Source organism: Anabrus simplex, chromosome 4 (genome assembly GCF_040414725.1).
Source record: "Anabrus simplex isolate iqAnaSimp1 chromosome 4, ASM4041472v1, whole genome shotgun sequence".
Lineage (NCBI taxonomy): Eukaryota > Metazoa > Arthropoda > Insecta > Orthoptera > Tettigoniidae > Anabrus > Anabrus simplex.
This window is the reverse complement of record NC_090268.1, coordinates 39,431,084-39,454,190: the sequence shown is the minus strand read 5'-3', so window position 1 is coordinate 39,454,190 and position 23,107 is coordinate 39,431,084. Positions and strand designations below refer to the sequence as shown.

At 38.6% G+C, this 23,107-nt stretch overlaps 1 protein-coding gene across 2 annotated transcripts in view; it reads right to left on the bottom strand.

The window, feature by feature from the left end:
* Flo1 (flotillin-1) overlaps window positions 1-23,107 on the bottom strand; it is a 149,554-nt gene that overhangs the window by 39,935 nt on the left and 86,512 nt on the right. For both annotated transcript variants that reach the window (XM_067145044.2, XM_067145045.2), the window contains 2 exons: window positions 19,386-19,573; window positions 8,234-8,444 (listed from right to left, as the gene is read on the bottom strand). In XM_067145044.2, coding sequence (XP_067001145.1) covers window positions 8,234-8,444; window positions 19,386-19,573 — 399 coding nt within the window. The remainder of the gene's footprint in view (window positions 1-8,233; window positions 8,445-19,385; window positions 19,574-23,107) is intronic.

Here is a 23,107-nt window from a genome sequence, read left to right as displayed (position 1 = left end):
TGACAAGAGTAGCGGTTTTTCAACATCTTGCATTCTACATTAGAGAAGAGAGAAACTAGGACTTCATTAAGATAAGTGACAGATTTCAAGATCCTCACAGAAAAAAACATGAATGTTTATTACAAGTAATGAACTTCATTTCAGTTCTGTATTAACTTTAAAATCATTAGCACCGGGTGAGTTGGCCGTGCAGTTAGGGGTGTGCGGCTGTGAGCTTGCACCCGGGAGATAGTGCGTTCAAATCCCACTGTCGGCAGCCCTGAATATGGTTTTCCGTGGTTTCCCATTTTCACACCACGCATATGCTGGGACTGTACCTTAATTAAGGCATGGACACTTCCTTCCCACTCCTAGGCCTTTCCTATACCATCGTCGCCATAAGACCTATCTGTGTCGGTGCAACGTAAAGCCACTAGCAAAAAAAGAATCATTAGTTGTGGTAAACACGGTTGGACCCACACCAGTTACAGCCAGATTTGTCTTACAACAATACTGAAACAATAAACATTTCTAAACATGGATTTTTATTGCAATTGCTGATTGTATTTTATCACATTTAAGTTTTGATGTGTCATTGTTTTTGTACATGTTTTTCATCCTTGTGTTATCATAAGCTGAAGACGATCTCTAAGCTAGGTCAAAACGTCCTATGTAGCATTTCAGACAGACCATTTATTAAATGGCAATAATTTGTATTGAATAGGCAGACTTAATACAATAAAATCTATTTAGAGACAAATGTTTATAAATTTTAAATATTTGAGTGTAATTTGATAGAATCTGATGATGTCCTTTCAAGAAGAAAACATGTCATTTTATTTTAATTAACTTTTCTTTTACATACATAATCATTATAGACTGTTATGCCTTTCAGCATTCAGTCTGCAAGCCTTTGTGAATTTACTAAACGTCGCCACAATCCTCTATTTGCAACTAGTGCTGTGGCCTCATTTAGTTCTATACCTCTTATCTTTAAATCATTAGAAACCGAGTCTAACCATTGTTGTCTTGGTCTCCCTCTACTTCTCTTACCCTCCATAGCAGAGTCCATTATTCTCCTAGGTAACCTATCCTCCTCCATTCGCCTCACATGACCCCAACCACTGAAGCCAGTTTATGCGTTCAGCTTCATCCATCGAGTTCATTCCTAACTTAGCCTTTATCGCCTCATTCCGAGTACCCTCCTGCCATTGTTCCCACCTGTTTGTGCCAGCAATCATTCTCGCTACTTTCACATCTGTTACTTCTAACTTATTTATTTATTTATTTATTTATTAATGTCTTTCTGTACATGGCGGGGCTCAGGCTATGAAGCCTGCTATTATGCCAAACCATATAATTATGCACCTGTATAAACATAATATACTGAACATTATAACTACTTAAAAAATAAGTTAATTATAATTTAAAGTTAATGTGAAATGTAATTTGTATGAAATGTAAAGCATCATAAAAATCATTTTAACATTTTAAAATTAATTTATAATAATTACTATTATTAGAGCTATATCTCGAAAAATATAAACTATAATGTTTCTAACCTTACATTGACATTTTATTCATTTAACTTAATAATCTAAAATTTAAGGGTACTTCTAAGAGTAAATCAATCTGAGTGTAGGTAAAATTTCCAGCACATTCTTCTGAATAGCTTTAGGTTGCTTATGTCTCTAATTTCAGCCGGGAGAGAATTCCAGGAACGTATGGTCCCCGGTACAAATGACTTGTTAAACGTACTACTGTGATGAGTGGGGATGGACACCAGGGTTTGTACTGATGACCTTGAGGGTGTTCTGCCTGAGGGAGAGAGGTAGTTGAAATCTGTTCTCAGATAATGTGGTTTACCTGTTCGCAGTATTTTGTGAAGAAGAGAAACAGCATGGTATTTACGTCTATCACATAATCTTAACCAGGACAGCTGATGGAGGAATGGGCTAATGTGGGAATGGAGCGGAACATTTAGAATGAATCGAATGCAGGCATTATGCGCCCGTTGAAGTTTAGAACCAAGTGAACAACTTATGTTATTATAGACTACATCACCATAATCAAATATTGGTAGTATTAGTCCTTGAATGAGCAGTTTCCTGGTTTTGACAGGTAGAAAATCTCTCAGTTTGTATAGTGAGTGTAATGAACCGAATACACGACAAATTTTTGTTACGTGCTCTGACCAACTTAAATACTTATCAAAAATTATTCCAAGGTTCTTAACAGAGTCTTTCAGTGCTATAGGTGTTTCATTGATCTTGACAACCGGTACGTTGATGCTTTCTAACTTGGCATGCGCTTTTCTAGATCCTATTATGATGGCTTGCGATTTTAATGGGTTTACTTTCAGGCAGTGGCTACTAGTCCATTCGTTAATGTTAAATAAGTCTTCGTTTAATTTCATGGTTGCTTCTTGTATGTCATTCGGCTTGGTATGAATAAACAATTGGATATCGTCAGCGTATAAGTGATATTTACAGTTCGTCAGTTGTTCTGATAGGTCATTCATGGATAGGGAGAACAGAAGTGGTGATAACACCCCACCCTGTGCTACCCCCATCTCAGTATTTCGCCACCTAGACACATTGTCTCCCACTGACACACATTGTTTACGTCCACTGAGATAGGAACGTACCCAGCATAATACATTATTAGAAAATTTCATCATTTCTAATTTAGCTAGTAAAATGTCTTTACCTACGCAATCAAATGCCTTTGTAAGGTCGAGAAGAGTAAGAATTGTCATTTGTCCATTATCCATTGCTAGCTGAATGTCGTTAGTTACTTTTACTAATGCTGTGCTGGTACTGTAGTTCGATCTAAACCCTGATTGATATCTGTCGAGTAAGTTATGATGTAAGAGATAGGCTGTCATTTGTTTGTGTACTAGTTTCTCCAGTACTTTTCCTAGTACAGGGAGAATACTAATAGGGCGGTAATCGTCAAGGGTTGTGGGGGTACTGTTTTTCTGCAAGGGTCGGATGATGGCATTTTTCCAGTTCCCAGGAAAGATTCCCGTCATAAGAGAGGTGTTAATAATATGCGTTATTGTAGGAAGAATGATGTCTAGAATTCTTCTTAAAAGGGACAGGTTTATTCCATCGTGTCCAGTAGACTTTGATTTTATGTCATTAAGGGCGCTCTTTACATCACCTGGAGTCACGTGAGAGAAGTAGAATGTTTCACCACCATGCTTTCCCTTTGAAAATATTCTGTCAATAGTGGCTCTCTTGGTATTTCCGTTCGTCTGGACGTTTCTTGAGCTAAAATACTCATTCAGATCATCCAAAGGTACATTACAGTTACTGTCCTTTGTCTTCGTTTTACTTAGACCCATATCTCGGAGAGTCTTCCATGCAACAGCAGAGTCATGTGTATTTAAAATTTCGTACGAGTAACTTATGAATAAGATATCCTGAGTCCACGCAGCTTTCACTCCAGTAAAGCAAAGTTGGTCTGAAAACAGACCGATGTAAAGATAGTTTCATCTGGGAACTGACTTCCTTCTTACAGAATACTGTTGATAGCAACTGCGAGCTCATTGCATTAGCTTTACGACACCTTGATTCAATCTCACTTACTATATTACCATCCTGGGAGAACACACAACTTAAATAATTGAAATTATCGACCTGTTCTAGCTTTGTATCACCAATCCGACATTAAATTCTGTTGAATTTCTTACCTACCGACATCAATTTAGTCTTCGAAAGGCTAATTTTCATACCTTACTCATTGCACCTATTTTCAAGTTCCAGGATATTAGACTGTAGGCTTTTGGCAGAATCTGCCATTAAGACCAAGTCGTCAGCATAGGCCAAACTGCTTACTACATATCCACCTAACTGAATCCCTCCCTGCCATTTTATACCTTTCAGCAGATGATCCATGTAAACTACGAACAGCAAAGGTGAAAGATTACAGTCTTGTCTAACCCCTGTAAGTACCCTGAACCAAGAACTCATTCTACCATCAATTCTCACTGAAGCTTAATTGTCAACAAAAATGCCTTTGATTGATCTTAATAATCTACCTTTAATTCCATAGTCTCCCAGTATAGCGAACATCTTTTCCCTCAGTACCCTGTCATATGCTTTCTCTAGATCTATGAAACATATACACAACTGCCTATTCCTCTCGTAGCATTTTTCAATTACTTGACGCATACTGAAAATCTGATCCTGATAGCCCCTCCATGGTCTGAAACCACACAGATTATCATCCAACTTCTTCTTAACTACTGATCGCACCCTCCCTTCCAAGATGCCAGTGAATACTTTGCCTGGTATACTAATCAATGAGATACCTTGATAGTTCATGTTCCCTTGCTTATAGATAGGTGCAATTACTGCTTTTGTCCAATCTGAAGGTACCTTACCAACACTCCATGCTGATCTTACTACTCTATGAAGCCATTTCATCCCTGCCTTCCCACTATACTTCACCATTTCAGGTCTAATTTCATCTATTCCTGCTGCTTTATGACAATGGAGTTTATTTACCATCCTTTCCACTGCCTCAAGCGTATTTTTTTTTTTTAAGAATAATATTCTTACGATATGTTTTTCTTTTCCAGGTACTGTAGAAATTTATTACTCAAAATTAGCTTTGACAGACTGAAGAACCTAACATTTATAAATTATACAGGGTGTATCAGTGATGTTACATACCTTCAGTGATGAAGGACGGCAAATGTATCAATCAGATAGGGAACCATATTCTGGAAACGATTGAGTCAAAAGTTAAGCACAATTCTACTCATTTAAGTCCGTTTAATTGCACAAGTTTCATAAGCTGCTCCTTTTACAACAAATGTCTCCCTGTGTTTATGCAGGCATGGCATCATCGCACAAAGTTCTGTCGTACCCGTTTGAATATCCCCGGTGTTGTTTGAACAGCGTTGCAGACAGCAAGAATTCTTGCCAAGAGATCCTGTTCAGTCTGGACAGATGTCTCATACACAAGGCTTTTCACATGGCCTCACAAGAAGAAATCAAGTGGGGTGAGATCAGATGAACGAAATTCCGACATCCCAGCATCTGTTAAGAACGGATGATCGTTAAACAACTTGGATTATTAACCCTTAACTATGGACGTGCGGTCAACATGACCACGGTGGAAAAGTAAACACGTGCCACACCTCGCTTATCGCCCTGCCAGTATATTTGCTTGCAGTACCTTTCTATTTTAAGATGACCTCTCCACTGTATTTATCTTATCTGTCATAAATAACCGTGCAGCTGCGATAAGAAGCTGATGAGTTTCGTAGCGGCCTGGGTGACCGCACGTCCATGGTTTGAAGCAGTCTTCAGTTGATAGTGCTGTGTGTAGCAATGAGTCAGCGTGCAGGTACATCGGCGAGTGTCCGAACATGTGATGTAAATTACGAAGGAACAATTACCGAGTGGTTTGAAGAAGACATGAGTGATGTGGACGATGGTGATAGTGAAATAGAGAGTGATCACAATACCGATACTGAGACTGAAGGAGAGGGAGAAAAAGATGAAAGTTCTGCGCTACTGCCTGATGATTCACGTTCTAAGTGTTTTTATGGTAGAAATAGGTACAAATGGTCGTCTGCGGAACCTCCACAGAATGTGCGTACACCTCGTCACAATATCGTGATTCACCTTCCCGGTTTGCGCCCTTCAGCTCGAGTTGGAAACAGTGTGGATCCTGTTACGGCATGGACACTAATATTTAGTGAAGAAATGGTGAACTTACTAGTGCGATGGACAAATGTGAAACTCAGTGCAATGAGAAGTAATTACCGAAAGTCTACCCGACCAGAATTACAAAATGTTGACGCAGTTGAAATGAAAGCTTTTCTAGGCCTTCTTATTTATTCGGCGGTTTTCAAATCTAACAAAGAGGACATCGCTTCAGTCTTCGCAGCCGACGGTACGGGCCGTGAAATATTTCGTGTTGTGATGTCAGGTACAAGGTTTTCCATTCTCCTGTGCAGCCTGCGTTTTGACAATCCTGAAGACAGAACGCAACGGAGAGAGACAGATCCTATTGCACCCATATCTGAGCTTCTGAATATGTTGATTCAGAACTCTCAAAGGTGTTACTCCATTGGCACAAATGCAACAGTAGATGAGATGCTAATTGGTTTCAGAGGTCGGTGTAAGTTCAGAATGTATATTCCGAACAAGCCTGAGGAATATGGAGTGAAATTGATGTGCCTAACCGATTCGAAAAATAGTTATTTGTACAATGCATATATTTATGCAGGGATGGACACTGATGGAATAGGTCTTTCAAAGGAAGACAGAAAATTTTCAAAGCCAACTCAGGCAGTTCTTCGTTTATCGGAACCAATACAGGGTACAAATAGAAATATAACAGCTGACAATTGGTTCACCTCAGTGGAGCTTGTTCAGGAGCTGAGGAAAAGGGGACTCACTTATGATGGGACAGTAAGAAAGAACAAGAAGGAAATTCCAACTAACTTCTTGCCTTCAAAGCAGAGAAAGGTCGGTTCCTCTGTGTATGGCTTCACGAAAGACATAACTCTTCTCTCACATGTTCCGAAAAGAAACAAAGCTGTTTTGTTAGTATCCTCTATGCACCATGGGAAAGCAACTGATGCGGACACGGGGAAGGAAGAGATGATTCAGTTTTATAATTCTACGAAGTCTGGAGTAGATACTTTGGATCAGATGTCAGCCAACTACTGCACAGGTAGAAGAACAAGAAGGTGGCCGATGGCAGTCTTCTTCCGTATCGTCGATACTGCAGCTGTGAATGCGAATATCTTGCATCAGTCCTATCGCGAGAGCCCCCAAATGACCAGGCAACATTTTCTGAAAGAACTTGCTGCTCAACTCACTAGGCCACACATGATATGAAGATTATCAAATCCCAGGATCCCAAGAGATATTCGAGGCGCTATCTCTAGAATTTTGAGCATCCCTGCAGAGCGTATTAACATTTCCGAGGAGAAGCTTGAAAAACGGATAACTTGTCGTCTGTGCCCACCAGCAAAGAAGAGAAAAACATATTACAAGTGCTACAGATGTGAAAAACCAGTATGCTTGGAGTGTACAAGGTAGATCTGCTTCGAATGTGTTGAGTGAGAGTAACATTGAGGGCCAAGTTCAGTGCTTGCAATCTCCACCCCAACAAGAGATCAGTCTAATGTGTCGTTAATTTTCAGTGCAGAGGTTATCAAACATCTTTAACACCCAAGTTAGGGTCAATTTTTGTTGATAGTGTAAAGGATATGTGTGTGTTTAAATGGAACAGTGTATTCTGAATAACGAAAATTGCTGCGACTGCAATCTGAAGGTATGAGGGTTATACAAATTAACAAATGGAAAATATTTTTGTGGTTTTGGGTTCAATAAAGTGTAATTATTCAAATAAAAGCAGCTAGCAATTTATCTCATTAACCGTCCCTTCCGTAGTCAAATTAATTTTCATGCGGTCTCAGTGACCTCACGTCCATGTTGATGTCACTGAAAATGTACGTCAATAGTTAAGGGTTAATAACTTTTGACCTGAATGTTTCTGGACTACGGTTCCTGATCTCAAATTGATCCATTTGCTGTCCTCCATCATCCCTGAAAGTTTGTATCATCATCAAGGATATACCATGTATATTAAATAATATATTTCTTTTTAATCATCCACACTAGAAAATAAAAATCCATAACAGCTTGGATAGTAATGAAAAGGAACTAAAGAGTGATGAAGCAAGTCATATAGAGGAGGAGAGAAACACGAAAACGAAAACATTATGAGATAAACATAATCACAGGTTAGTGTGGAAAGGGAACAACATCAAAAGGGTGACAAGGACATCTTCATGATACAGATTCCCATAGGGAACTTCATACACTGTCACCTTCAAACAGACAGGATCTCTCCTCATCTACATCCATTTCTTCTCAGCCTCTAACAGACTAGTTTCTACTTCCCAGTTTCATCAAAAGGGCAGACCTCAGCACTCATTGCGAGGCCATCTTGACAGATAATCAGTATTGAGATGGCAAATGTATGATAAGAAAGCTGGATAAATAGAGGAAAACAGATGAGACAAAAAAAGAGAGAGAGAATACAAGAAAGAGAATACAAGAGAAAAAGACTAAGAACATGGAACAAGTGTTCATACCTTGCCATTACTTACACTGAACAGGGGGATCCTATTCTCCATCTCTAGTTGTCCTTCATGGAATGAACAAATTTTAAAGCAAGGATTTTATCGTGCCTGGTATAATGAAAATAATGAACTTACTTTTGGTAATGTATCAAGAAGCATATCAACCATAGCAGCTTCCTTATATTCCTTCCAAGCATCAGCCTTTTTAGCCATCTGTTCAGCCTCAGCACGTGCCTTAGCTTCAATTGAAAATGCCTCTGCTTCACCACGTACACGGATAGCTTCAGCTTCTGCTTCAGCTTCGAGTATTACACGGTTCCTGTTGGCCTCAGCAAGTTTCTCCAGTCTGAGAGAGAGAGAAAAAAATGTTAATGAAGATTTATAAGAAAATTGTAGTTACTGTAAGTAATTCTTTCCACTACAAAACTCTTTCTAGTTATAATATACATTAGAACTACAAAGTCAAAAGTATACAAGCATTTTTTAAAATTATTATTATTATTATTATTATTATTATTATTATTATTATTATTATTATTATTATTATTATTATTATTATTTCAACATCAACTTGGTCAATTTCCAACAGAAGCACAATGAGGAAGATTTAAGAGACTTAAAATTACTTACTGAGTAGTATTTGATAAAACTACAGAATGAATGGATTGATAAACAAACACTTAAAGAATAAATATTGTAAATATTATTTTCATACATTCTTAGTGATGGTGAAGATTCGTAAGAGAAATCTCTAGTTTTTCTGTAAAACTGTTCTACCTACTTTTAGTTCAGAGGAACAAATTTGTTTTATCCATATTCCAGGACAAAAAAGGCAAATCTACACAATAATGCACGATTTTGACATTTTCCTTGTTACTATGTGCCATTTTCCCACCCTCACTTTTCAGCATTCATGTAGGAGGGGGTTCATATTTTTGTAGTTGTCTTCTAAAGATTTTGTAATAGACTCTAGGGTTGGTTTTGTGGTAATTTTCTTCTACTGAGTTGAATAGATCTTTCTGAGATTGTCTGATAATTTGGCTGATTTTTTGAAGTGACTTTCTGAGGTTGATCGCATTTTCTTCTGTTTTGTTGGTTTGAAATGTCTTTCTTCATGAATTTTATCACATTCTGATGTCCACCAAGCATATCTTTTATGTGGTTAAATGGGGCTAAATTTTTAACTTTTGTTTTTCAGATGCTAATTCTTCTAAAACGTCCGTTAATTTTATGATTCATATAGTTTCTTGATATTTGTCATTTCTGATTAATTGGTATGGGTGTCGGTCGGTCGGTCGGTCGGTCCGTCAGTCAGTCAGTCAGTCAGTCAGTCAGTCAGTCAGTCAGTCAGTCAGTCAGTCAGATTTTTGGTTCTTCTTCTTCTTTGATTTTGACTATATCATGGCCTGAACCAGTGTCTATTCACCTTAATATTTTAATGTTGTAGATTTCTCTTTTAAAGTATTTGTCCATGCATATGTGATCCAGCTGCCATTCCCCCATTGCCCAATCAGGATGTTTCCTAGTTTTTAAGTTTGTTTGGTCTCCTTTTGAAGTATGTGAATTTGGAGATGAAGTTGTGCTCTATGCAGGGTTCAACAAATCTTTGGCTATTCCTATGTTTATGTGGAGATCATTTCTTCATTATATATCTTGTTTCTTTTTTCCTTCTCTTCCTAGCTGGGCAATGAAGTCCCCTAATGTGATCTTAACAATGTTTTTATTAACTTGGTTTACTGTCTGTTCGAGGAGATTCCCAAACTTTTCCTCCTCTTTCCTTGACTTCATTAGATAATTTTTCTCATTAGTAGAGGAATGGGCAATTATGATGATATAAATTTTGTTTGTTGTTTTTAAGGTTAAAGTTGTGATTTTTGGTGAAATGGCTTGAAAATCAATTATTTTTACATTTACTATAAACCCTGTTCCAAATTAGGGGCATTGTTTCACGACCTTTTGTCCGGGTTTCCCGTTGTGAATTTGGTATCCTTGCGATTCAATTGGTTCTTCTGTCAAGCTTCTCATCTCCTGAAGCCCTGCTTTTAAAATTTTCTGCTTATCTACTTCATCTGTAAAGTTAATGAGTTTTCCAGTTCTCCCTTACATAGTTCTTCCTTGGAGATGAAAATTTTTGGTTGGGCGAAAATTTTGCTTCATTAACATATCTCTGGACTGAACAAGGACTAACATTACACATTACTGCAATCACTTCTTGGCTTTTTTTGAAATTTACAGTCTGCAAAAAATGTGAGTCGGCCAACTTCTGCACGTATTGAAATACATTCACAATTACTAATATTTATCAGCTGGCAAAATCCTTCTTCTTAAGCCTTTCCAGCCAAGGACGCTTCAGACGAGTTTTTTGTTTCTTTCTCGCACTTCCTTCGTCCCCTTCAGTTAACAGACCCAAAGAAACATCTTCATTCATTCATTCATTCATTCATTCATTCATTATCATTATAGACTGTTATGCCTTTCAGCGTTCAGTCTGCAAGCCTCTGAGAATTTACTAAACGTCGCCACAATCCTCGATTTGCAACTAGTGTTGTGGCCTCATTTAGTTCTATACCTCTTATCTTTAAATCGTTAGAAACAGAGTCTAACCATCGTCGTCTTGGTCTCCCTCTACTTCTCTTACCCTCCATAACAGAGTCCATTATTCTCCTAGGTAACCTATCCTCCTCCATTCGCCTCACATGACCCCACCACCGAAGCCGGTTTGTGTATACAGCTTCATCCATCGAGTTCATTCCTAAATTAGCCTTTATCTCCTCATTCCGAGTTCCCTCCTGCCATTGTTCCCACCTGTTTGTACCAGCAATAATTCTTGCTACTTTCATGTCTGTTACTTCTAACTTATGAATAAGATATCCTGAGTCCACCCAGCTTTCGCTCCCATAAAGCAAAGTTGGTCTGAAAACAGACAGATGTAAAGATAGTTTCGTCTGGGAGCTGACTTCCTTCTTACAGAATACTGCTGATCGCAACTGCAAGCTCACTGCATTAGCTTTACTACACCTTGATTCAATCTCACTTACTATATTACCATCCTGGGAAAACACACAACCTAAATACTTGAAATTATCGACCTGTTCTAGCTTTGTATCACCAATCTGACATTCAATTCTGTTGGATTTCTTACCTACTGACATCAATTTAGTCTTCGAGAGGCTAATTTTCATACCATACTCATTGCACCTATTTTCAAGTTCCAAGATGTTAGACTGCAGGCTTTCGGCACAGTCTGCCATTAAGACCAAGTCGTCAGCATAGGCCAGGCTGCTTACTACATTTCCACCTAACTGAATCCCTCCCTGCCATTTTATACCTTTCAGCAGATGATCCATGTAAACTACGAACAGCATAGGTGAAAGATTACAGCCTTGTCTAACTCCTGTAAGTATCCTGAACCAAGAACTCATTCTACCATCAATTCTCACTGAAGCCCAATTGTCAACATAAATGCCTTTGATTGATTTTAATAATCTACCTTTAATTCCATTGTCCCCCAGTATAGCGAACATCTTTTCCCTCGGTACCCTGTCATATGCTTTCTCTAGATCTACGAAACAAACACAACTGCCTATTCCTCTCGTAGCATTTTTCAATTACCTGGCGCATACTGAAAATCTGATCCTGACAGCCTCTCTGTGGTCTGAAACCACACTGGTTTTCATCCAACTTCCTCTCAACAACTGATCGCACCCTCCCTTCCAAAATGCCTGTGAATACTTTGCCTGGTATACTAATCAATGAGATACCTCGATAGTTGTTGCAATCCTTCCTGTTCCCTTGCTTATAGATAGGTGCAATTACTGCTTTTGTCCAATCTGAAGGTACCTTACCAACACACCACGCTAATTTTACTACTCTATGAAGCCATTTCATCCCTGCCTTCCCACTATACTTCACCATTTCAGGTCTAATTTCATCTATTCCTGCTGCCTTATGACAATGGAGTTTATTTACTATCCTTTCCACTTCCTCAAGCATAATTTTACCAACATCATTTTCCTCCTCCCCATGAGGTTGACTGTTTGCAACACCACCATGATGATTTCCTTTTACATTGAGAAGATGTTCAAAATATTCCCTCCACCTCTCCAGTGATTCCCTGGGATCTGTTATGAGTTCACCTGAATTACTCAAAACACTGTTCATTTCCTTTTTCCCTCCCTTCCTAAGATTCTTTATTACTGTCCAGAAAGGTTTCCCTGCTGCTTGACCTAGCCTTTCCAGGTTATTACCAAAATCTTCCCATGACTTCTTTTTGGATTCAACAACTATTTGTTTCGCTCTGTTTCTTTCATCTACGTACAAATCCCTGTCTGCCTCGGCCCTTGTTTGGAGCCATTTCTGATAAGCCTTCTTTTTACGTTTACAGGCTGCTCTCACTTCATCATTCCACCAAGATGTTCGCCTTTTCCCATCTTTACACACAGTTGTTCCTAGCCATTCCCTTGCTGTTTCTACTACAGCATCCCTGTATGCCACCCATTCACTTTCTATATCCTGAACCTGCTTACTGTCTACTGTTCGAAACTTCTCACTAATCATATCCATGTACTTCTGTCTAATTTCCTCATCCTGGAGATTTTCTACCCTTATTCGTTTGCAGACAGATTTCACTTTCTCTACCCTAGGCCTAGAGATACTTAGTTCACTCCAGATCAGATAATGGTCTGTATCATCGAAAAATCCCCGAAAAACTCGTACATTCCTAAAAGATTTCCTGAATTCAAAGTCTGTTAACATATAGTCTATTATGGATCTGGTACCCCTAGCCTCCCATGTGTAGCGGTGAATAGCCTTATGCTTGAAGAATATATTCGTAACAGCTAAACCCACACTAGCACAGAAGTCCAGCAAACGCTTCCCATTCCCATTAGCTTCCATATCTTCCCCACATTTACCAATCACCCTTTCGTATCCTTTAGTTCTATTCCCAACTCTCGCATTGAAATCGCCCATTAGCACTATTCTGTCCTTACTGTTCACCCTGACCACGATGTCACTCAATGCTTCATAAAACTTGTCAACTTCATCCTCATCTGCACCCTCACATGGTGAATACACGGACACAATTCTTGTCCTAATTCCTCCCACTGACAAATCTACCCACATCATTCGCTCACTTACGTGCCTAACAGAAACTATGTTGCTTGCAATGGTATTCCTGATAAAGACCCCTACCCCAGACTCTGCCCTTCCCTTTCTAACACCCGTCAAGTACACTTTATAATCTCCTATCTCTTCCTCCTTATCTCCCCTTACCCGAATATCACTTACTCCTAGCACATCCAGATGCATCCTCTTTGCTGACTCAGCAAGTTCTACCTTCTTTCTTCCATAAGCCCCATTAATATTGATGGCTGAACATATTCACTATCCATCTTTACTTGCATTCACAGTGCGAGCTCAACAGCTGCATGACAGGGAATTAGATATGGTGACACAGAGTAGACCGGTTTCAATTAGACAGCACTGCACGATCAGCATTGCCAATCCGTGCTCAGAGGTAAGCGACTCTTGACCAGCTGTTGCTTCGCCATTCCCATATAACAACAACTATTCAAATGAATAGAAATAGTTTTTAAAGTAGGCTAACTAATTTATCCATTCCATCTTATTACACTAACCCATTTAATCACCACATTGTTTTTAATTTCATTTTAATTCAATTTATATTTAAGTAGTTTTTAAGAGGAACAAGGTCCTGATAATAATGTACTTAAAAACTTAGTAATTCACCTAAGCTATGTAACAGCTGAAGATGTTCTTAAATAAGAACGAAACATGTACTGTTTGTAATTAATTAATTTGCTAAAAAGCAAACAATAGTATCAAAAAGGTGGAAGTTTTTTATTATTGTATGTCTCTATGAATAGAATTTGATACGGAAAATGAAGCTGATTTCTTGCATTCCCATATCTGACGACAGTGCAGTTTTCTTCACCCACCTAATTTGGTGGCTGCGAGTATACTTATATCTTATACTGGTAGTACCTCACTGGATCACATCCAGAGTTGTAATTCGGGACCTAGTCCCACACAGGTGACACCTTGACAGTCAACCATGGAAGGTCTTTTAAGGAATACTCCACCGGCTGAACCAAGAGTTCAGAGAAGGCAGCATTCGGATACGGTGGGCTGCCACCTGAAAGATACCGTGAAGTCGGAGGCACGGAAATACCCCAGTACTACATACACGAATGAGACAAAATCAAGAATCAAACCAAAGCAGATAACATACTTCTCTACACACAACATAAACTCACTCATGCAAACCGGTAAACTAAAAGTGATCACCGACATAATGGACCAACACAAAATTCTTATCATGGGATTACAGGAAATTAGAAACACTGACCAGGATGCCTTGGAATCTCAAGGGTACAGACTTTATAAAGGTATACCCGGGAAGAGAGTGATGAAGAATGTCCCACAATTTGGAACAGGATTTTTGGTCAGCCTTAAAATAATAAACTCAGTTCAAGAATTCAGATCACAGTCTCCACGACTCTCAACGCTCACCTTAAAGGCATCTAATAAAATCTATACTATAATAAATGCCCATGCTCCCACTAATGATAAAAACAACTCCTCAAAAGACCAGGAGGAAACAGGAGAATTTTGGGACCTATTGGACCAGACCATAGATAACATCCCCAAACACCATATAAAATTATTAATAGGCGACTTCAACGCTCAACTAGGCAGAGAAAGAAAATACCGTGACATCATCGGAAAATGGCCAGCACACAAGAAAACAAATAAAAATGGAGAGAGACTAGTTGACCTGTGTAGAAACCATAATTTAATCTCAAAATCTACATGTTTTAAGAGGAAACCTCAAAAACTCAAAACATGGAAACACCCTGACTACACTAAAGGAGAATGGCAACTGGACCACGTCTGCATGGACAAATACCACCACAAAGAGATCTATAACGTCAAAGTCCTCCGAGGAATAGACACAGGTTCAGATCACTACGTAGTTAAAATTAAAATTAAACTCACTCCCCAGAGGAGACAACAAAAGCAAGCCCTTAAAACTAAAAGAAAAATAGATCCTACCCAGCTAATCAACAACAAAAATTACCAGAAAGCAACTGAAAAAATAAAAATCACAGACAAACTTGAAGACTTAGTACACAACCTTAAACAAATTGCAGAAGACCTAGCTCCAATTAAACCACGTAAAAAACACCAATGGTGGAACAGTGAATGTGATGAAACAGTGGAGAAAAGACATCAGGCATGGCTATTACATCAGTCCCAAAAGACAGAAATATCCTATCAAAAGCTAGTAAAACAGAGAAAAGAAACTACCCAAGTCTTAAGAAGAATAAAAAGACAACATCATAAGGACACCCTGCAGTTAATTGAAGAACAGTTCAGTAAAACTAAATCAAGGGACTACTACAAAACCTTCAGAAAGCAGCTCCAAAAATATGAACCCCCGACCCTACTGATGAAGGATGAAGATGGTAAGCTGGCCCATAACAATAAAGACAATGCAGAAATTCTGGCTAAACATTTCAACAAGCTTTTAAATTGTGAGGAACCTACAGAACTCCTTCATTTGGACACCAACACCCCGATAAAAACATCACCAGAAAACATCAATCCCCCCACAATAAAGGAAGTCTACCAAGCTCTGAATAAATTAAAAAACTACAAAGCGCCAGGAGAAGATCAGACCTTTGCGGAAATCTGGAAATATGCAGGAACCTCAGCAAAAGTTGCCCTCCATCAACAACTTGTCTCTATCTGGATTAAAGAAGAACTACCAGAACACTGGACAACAGCCCTCATTCATCCTCTGCACAAAAAAGGGGACAAAACCGACCCTAATAACTACAGGGGAATCTCTCTCCTAGACATAACATACAAAATATTTTCAATAATCATCCTTAATAGGATAAGTTTACAACTTGAGAAAGAACTAGGAGAATATCAAGGAGGTTTCAGACCCTGGAGGAGCTGTCCTGATCAGATCATGAGTCTTAAGTTGATAATGGACTATAACAGGAGAAGAAGCAGAGATATGGTGATAACATTTGTAGATTTCAAGAAAGCTTATGATTGCATCCATAGAGAATCTCTGTTTAAAATTTTAAGGCACCTTGGACTACACCCCAAATTAATAAACATGATAAAATTGACTCTCACCAATACCAAGTCAAAAGTGAAGTTTAGGGGGGAAACATCAGAGACATTTGAAATTAAAACTGGACTACGGCAGGGAGATGGGCTCTCACCACTATTATTTAACTGTGCTCTAGAAATGGTAATGAGGGAATGGTTTAGAAAATGTCCCCCCAAAATAAAGATTGGCCGAAAAATCAAAACAAATTGCCTGGGTTTTGCTGACGATTTAGCATTACTAGCAGTTGACATAAAAGAAGCAAAAACCCAGATATCAGAACTTCAAAACATTGCAAATAAAATTGGCCTCAAAATATCATTTGAAAAAACAGAAATTATGCCCCAAAAACCAACACAGCTAAAAGAAGTCACCATAAATGGTAATAAAATCAAAATAGTAACTCAGTTTAAATATCTTGGAGAAGTAATAACACATAACTTAAATGAAAAAATCTCAATCCAAGTAAGAACAAATAGATTAGCTAAAGCACAAAAATTAACATGGGATATCTACAAAAAGAAATGTCTATCAATAAATACAAAAATAAAACACTACAACACAGTTATAAAACCGGAAGCTACATATGCAGCAGAAACACTCTTTTACCTGAATAAACAATCAAAGACTGACAGACTTCAGAAAATTGAAAGGAGGATTGGAAGAACCTGTATCAACAAAAAATATCAGAAAGATGGACAGTGGCGGTTAATACCTAACAAAGTCGTGTACAAAGAGCTAGAACCCATTACAGATACTATGCGTAAGAGGAGACTGGGATTCTTTGGACATATCATGAGGATGCAGGACTCGAGACTTCTGAAACAACTAGTACAACACAATCTCGTCTCAAAAAATACCACAACAGGATGTAAATGGATCAGAGAAGTAAGAGAGGATCTGAAGGAAATAGGCCTTACAACAGAAGACACCAAAAATAAGATAAAATTGAATACAAAACTCAAGAATACAAACCTCCGCTTTACCCTTACACAGAACAAACCAACAACACGCACATTTTCAACTGAGGAAAGGGCACGAAGATCGGAGCGTCTGAAGAAGTACTGGGAGGACCGCAAAGCCCGAACAATCCCTTCAAAGAGACCTGAACGACGGACTGACTAAAGTGATCCTATGTGGTCATAAAAGAAGAAGAAGAAGAACTGGTAGTACAGTAGATCAAGTATTTCTAGACTGACAGGTGTTTAGTAAATTAAATTCTTTCTGAAAGCTGCCTTTCTTTCCAGACCTATAACATTACATTCTTCTCCTCTTTCTAATTGAGGTCGGCTCTCCTAGTCATGCGTCACCGGTGTGTTCTATTCCTGGCCATCAATGCATTTACATTTGTGTTTCCAGGTTTTCATTTACCAAGGATATCCATGCTAGTTGGGGTCTACCATGGCCTTTCGGTGCTGAGTTGAGATTTAGCACTTTTCTAGTCATGTGGTTATTCATCTTATCACATGTCCATTCCATTTTATGTTATTTTTTCAGATAACAGTCTTACCTTAAAACTACCTCTGATGTAATTGTTTGGAATTTTGTCCAAAAGGGTCGCTCCAGTAGACCACAATAAGCATTCTCATTTCTGTGATGTGAAGCACATCTGTTTGTTCCCTTTTTGAAGGGCCATTAATGGGCACCATATGTCAAGACTGCCACTACACCATGATGGAAACCTTCCGAATCCAAGTGGGTGGCATTAGTGGTTTAACAAGCTGAATTATGTTTATTTATAGGCTGATTCATGTACTTTGTGGCGTATTGAGGTGTATAGTGCCCCAGTTGATGTTATCTATCATACCTGTGCTCCCATTATAGAAAAGTTTCACTAAATAAGTGTGCTGAATTTTTGCCAAGGCGACAGCCATTTTGATTTATATTGTTCGGCGTTGATTGATATGTCCAGTAGCTTTAAGTGTATACAGAGAAGCTAAAGATAAACCAACGACATCTAGGCGGTAATTCCAACATATTACTAAGGTAGCCGCTTGTTATCATATAAGTGTTCTGTGTCCATTAATCATTCAACATCTGAATTAGGCTATGTTCTCAATATTTTTGTTTCTCTCTTCTTGCCATCTTTAACTCTCTTTCCATAAATAGGAACCTTGTGGTTCGATTCACCTTTATTTTTCTTTATTGATCATGTTACCTTATGTTAAATTGCTGTTATTCAACTATGTTAAAAATTTCCTTATTTGTTAGTAAATGCAGACTGAAGGGTAACTGCTCGCACGTCTTTTTCCCTACAACGTCATGGAAGATCATATCCTCTTACAGATCCCAGTCCGCTTCCCCACAACCTATCTCTACTTGTCATGTCGGTAATCCTGCTTATCTTTGTTTCTAGCCATGTGTATGTTTTCGAAACTTGTGATGTTATAACTGGTGTCTTATATGTCGACATATGTTCCTTCAGGTTTATTACTTTGATTATTACCTTATTACCTTGATTTATATGTGCTTTCAATTAATGAGACCAGCTCCAATGGGGGGTTACAGTTTTCCCATCATGCCAAGAAAGTGTGTGAAACATGCAGATATTTTCTGCTATATTTGTGGTGAGCTGACTTCAAAGTCTCAGAGGCGACATTTCACGCAACTCGTGAAAGAGCATTATGAACATTACTTTGACTAATATATAAGTAATAATAATAACAACGTAAACGTTTCCACCTTTTCAATACTAAAATATATTCACAAAATTATAAATTACACGGTACTAGTTTCGACCCATCTAGGGGTCATCATCAGCCGTATTGGAGCAAAGATCACTTCGAAAAGTGATGAGGTTAGTCTTACACAATGAAGATTTCCCTGTACGAATTATAAAAAATTCAAATGAAAATGACTCAAAACTCCTGCCTGATGGGGAAAAACTGAAATGATATTTCATTTCAGCATGGAAATACTCCTAGAATCACTTATTTCTTTCTTGTGAAAGAAAAAAGGTTCATTTTTGTCAACCAGTGTGCTATGGAGATACAAAGCGACGACTAGTGTTTGACTGCCGCATCCAAGAAACTGGAGCTGGCAACTGAAGCGACTGAAAGACGACATGATCATGCCAAATGTAATTGAAGAGATTAAATTTTTAAAGACAGATTCATTCTTCACAAAATGTACACTAACCTGTATTTCTCTGCTTCAGCAGGTCTTCGGATAGTTGCTTCTAATTCCTTTTCCCTACGTTGAATTTCTTGATCTTGCACACATATCTCTTGCGTCCTCTCCACTACAAGAATCTGCATTTGCTCCTCCTTGATGCGTTGCTTCGTTTTTGCAGCTTGCAACTCGTAAGCCAATTCAGCCTCAGCTTTCTGCAGGAAGAATAATGGTCTATTAATTATTTTTTTCTTTTTGCTAGTAGCGTTACATCGCACCGACTCAGATAGGTCTTATGGCGACAATGGGATAGGAAAGGCATAGGAGTTGGAAGGAAGCGGCCGTAGCCTTAATTAAGGTACAGCCCCAGCATTTGCCTGGTGTGAAAATGGGAAACCACGGAAAACCATCTTCAGGGCTGCCGACAGTGGGATTCGAACCCACTATCTCCTGGATGCAAGCTCACATCTGCATGCCTCTAACCGCTCGGCCAACTCGCCCGGTGTATAGCAATCTTAAAAAAATTATAATAGTACTGTCAACACAGCAGAGCTTCCAAACGGAGAGATAACTAGAAATGAAAACGAAATATTACTGGAGTTCAGTAGATATTTCAATCACTTACTGAACTGTATACAACTGACGAAACACAAGATGACCCTCTAAACCCTATAAATTATAATGTAGAAAGATTGACCTGGTTGGAAGTGGAGACAGTAATATGTAAAATGAAAAACAAGCCTGCAGGATTGGATGAGTTCAGTGTGGATATGATCAAAGCACTTGGAGAACCTGGAATACAATGGTTGTACAGAGTACTAAATAAAATTTGGGAAGAAAATTAAATCCCCAGTGACTGGAGGCAAGGAGTGATTAGTCCACTATTTAACCCTAGACCGGGCGCGCCAATTTTTGTCACACTACCGGGCGCGCGGTTTTACGTTTTAAGTTGTTTACAAGCTTACAATCGCATAAACATTTCATTTAACAGCGTTATATATTTTATTTCAATGTTATTCTCCAAATAAAATTAAAAACTTGTATTAGTGATTAATATGAATGTACTTAAAATGGATAATCTTGAACACATGAACTAATTCTGATAGGGACATGAATACTGCGCCTATTTTAAATGAGTTAAGCAGTAGATACATAATTAAATGAAAATAATGGTCATATTTTAGTATTTGCACAATTATACAATGAAATGATCTGATATAATAACAAAAAAATGACTGGATGAAAAATGAACTTTGTTGCCATGTCCAAGAAATCTTTCACACGTTATCCCCCGAGCAATGCCATAATTTCACTGCGATTCGCAAATTTAGCATCGCGCTCACAGCTGTAATTCACTTCCTCCTGCTTCCTAGAAATGTACAAATTAGTCCAGTATAATAGTTCATCGACCATCTCAGCATTTATCAACTGCACTAAACAGTCAATTTCTGTTGATACCTTCCTCGCCTCCCCTTCCGGTCCTGGCTTTTACCCTCTAAGTAAGTTTGAAAAGTCCGCCGTGGGCCACACTGTCCCTCCCTCTCTCCCGAAGAGACCTCTTCATAGATCTCACCGTCTGCTTCGGCCTCCCGTTCCATATCACTGTTATGATCCTGATCCAATACGTTTATAATTTAATCGAAACAGACTTTCAACGTATTAGGTCGTGTTACGTACATGTAGTATGTGTTGAAGAGATGTTAAGTACAGAACAAAAATGGCCAGCCGGATACCAGTGGGATCCGAACCCACAACCTCCCGATTTTGCGTCGGTTGCTCTACCAATTCAGCTATGGTGGCCTAGGCCATCTTTGTTCTAAAGGATCTGAGCTACAGGTCTGGCACTGCTGCTAGCACACTGTAGAGTGCGTTTAAGTCGCCCGTTGTGGGGCATGTCAATGAATATTGAATTTTCACAACCGCATTGTAATCGAAACAGACTTTCAATGTATTAGGTCGTGTTACGTACATGTAGTACATGTTGAAGAGATATTAAGTACAGGTTGTGGGTTCGGATCCCACTGGTGACCGGCTGGCCATTTTTGTTCTGTACTTAACATCTCTTCAACACGTACTACATGTACGTAACACGACCTAATATGTTGAAAGTCTGTTTCGATTACAATGCGGTCGTGAAAATTCAATATTCACGTTTATAATTTCCTCTTCACCATCCGAAAAATCTGAGGCAGAGTCCTCTATTTCATCCGACAACTGGCTCAAAATGTTAGGTATATCTTTATCATTAACAAAACTAGACCTAATTACCCAAAAAGTACAGGGGAAATGACATTTTAAAGAAATAAATTTTACTTACATAACAAGGCGCGCAGTTGACTTTATCAATCAGCTTCGAGTTCCAAGAGTTCGCTCAAAATAATTACACACAAAAACAACCAGCGCGCCCGTTCTAGGGTTAAGAAAGGTGACCGAAAGAAGTGCAACAACTATAGAGGCGTAACCCTTCTATCTCAAGGGTTAAAAATATATGAGACCATCCTGGAGAGAAAAATCAGAAAATATGTTGAACCTAAACTTGAGGAAGAACAACACGGATTTAGAGCGAACAGATCAATGTTAGACCTCATTTTTTTCGACAAGAATGCTCTTTGAAAAATACTGGGTTAAAACAGTTATAGATATATTCTTGGATACTGAGAAGGCATACGCTCATGTACCACATAAGCACATATGGGAATGTCTGAGACGTAAAGAAGTGCCAGATGAGATTATAACTCGAGTAAAACAGCTACATAAAGCTGTGTGCAAATTCAAACTGTTTTGAAACCATGAGCGGAGTCCAACAAGGAAGTTGTCCATCACCAGTTCTCTTCATTGCTGTAATGGATGAGGTTATAAAAGAAGTGAAAATGAAGGATCAGACAACAAATGCACTTTTATTTGCTGATGATGTTATGCTATGGGGTAAGAGAGAAGCAGAAGTTCAAGCTAAACTAGATCTTTGGCAAGAAAAATTTGAAAGAATGGAAGTACCATCAACCAAACTAAAACCGTTGGTTTAGTGGCGAGTCAAAATCCTGAACCAGTTCACCTGCGAGTGCAAAATGAAGAAGTAGAAATTATCAATAACTTCAAATACTTAGGGAGTTAATTTCTTCTGACAATACCATAAGCTAAGAAATAGGCAATAGAATACAAGCTGCATCAAAATTCTACCAATCCATACATCAATTACTTTGGGATGACTCATTTCCCCAAGCTTGCAAGCTCACGCTGTACAAAACATATCCTGTACCAATTCTAACATACGGACTGGAAGCAGCAACATTGAATAGATCTGCACAAAGTCGCCTACAGGCCACTGAAATTAAGTTCCTTCGATCATGTCTCCAAAAGACAAGGAGAGAGAAAATAAGGAATGAAAGTATTTGGCAACAACTGGGATTGGACAGGAGCCTGTTGGAAACCTTAGAATTAAGCGATTATGATGGTATGGACATATGAGAAGAATGGCTCCAATGAAAGGAATGTTGTTGGTAAGAGGCCCAGATGGAGGCCTTATGACAGTTGGAAAAAGTAAATTTTCAAAGACCTTGTCAAAGTGATTGTAAATTGGCAGCAAAATGTAGAACATCAGCTGTGGATGGACAGGACAAACTGGAAGAGGCTCGTAAACACCTACACCCGGCTTGCTGGAGCAGAAAATTGACGATGCTGATGATGATGAGCACCTTTCAGAAGTTGCTAAGATGGCAGTATGGATGATTCACTGAAATGGAATATTACTA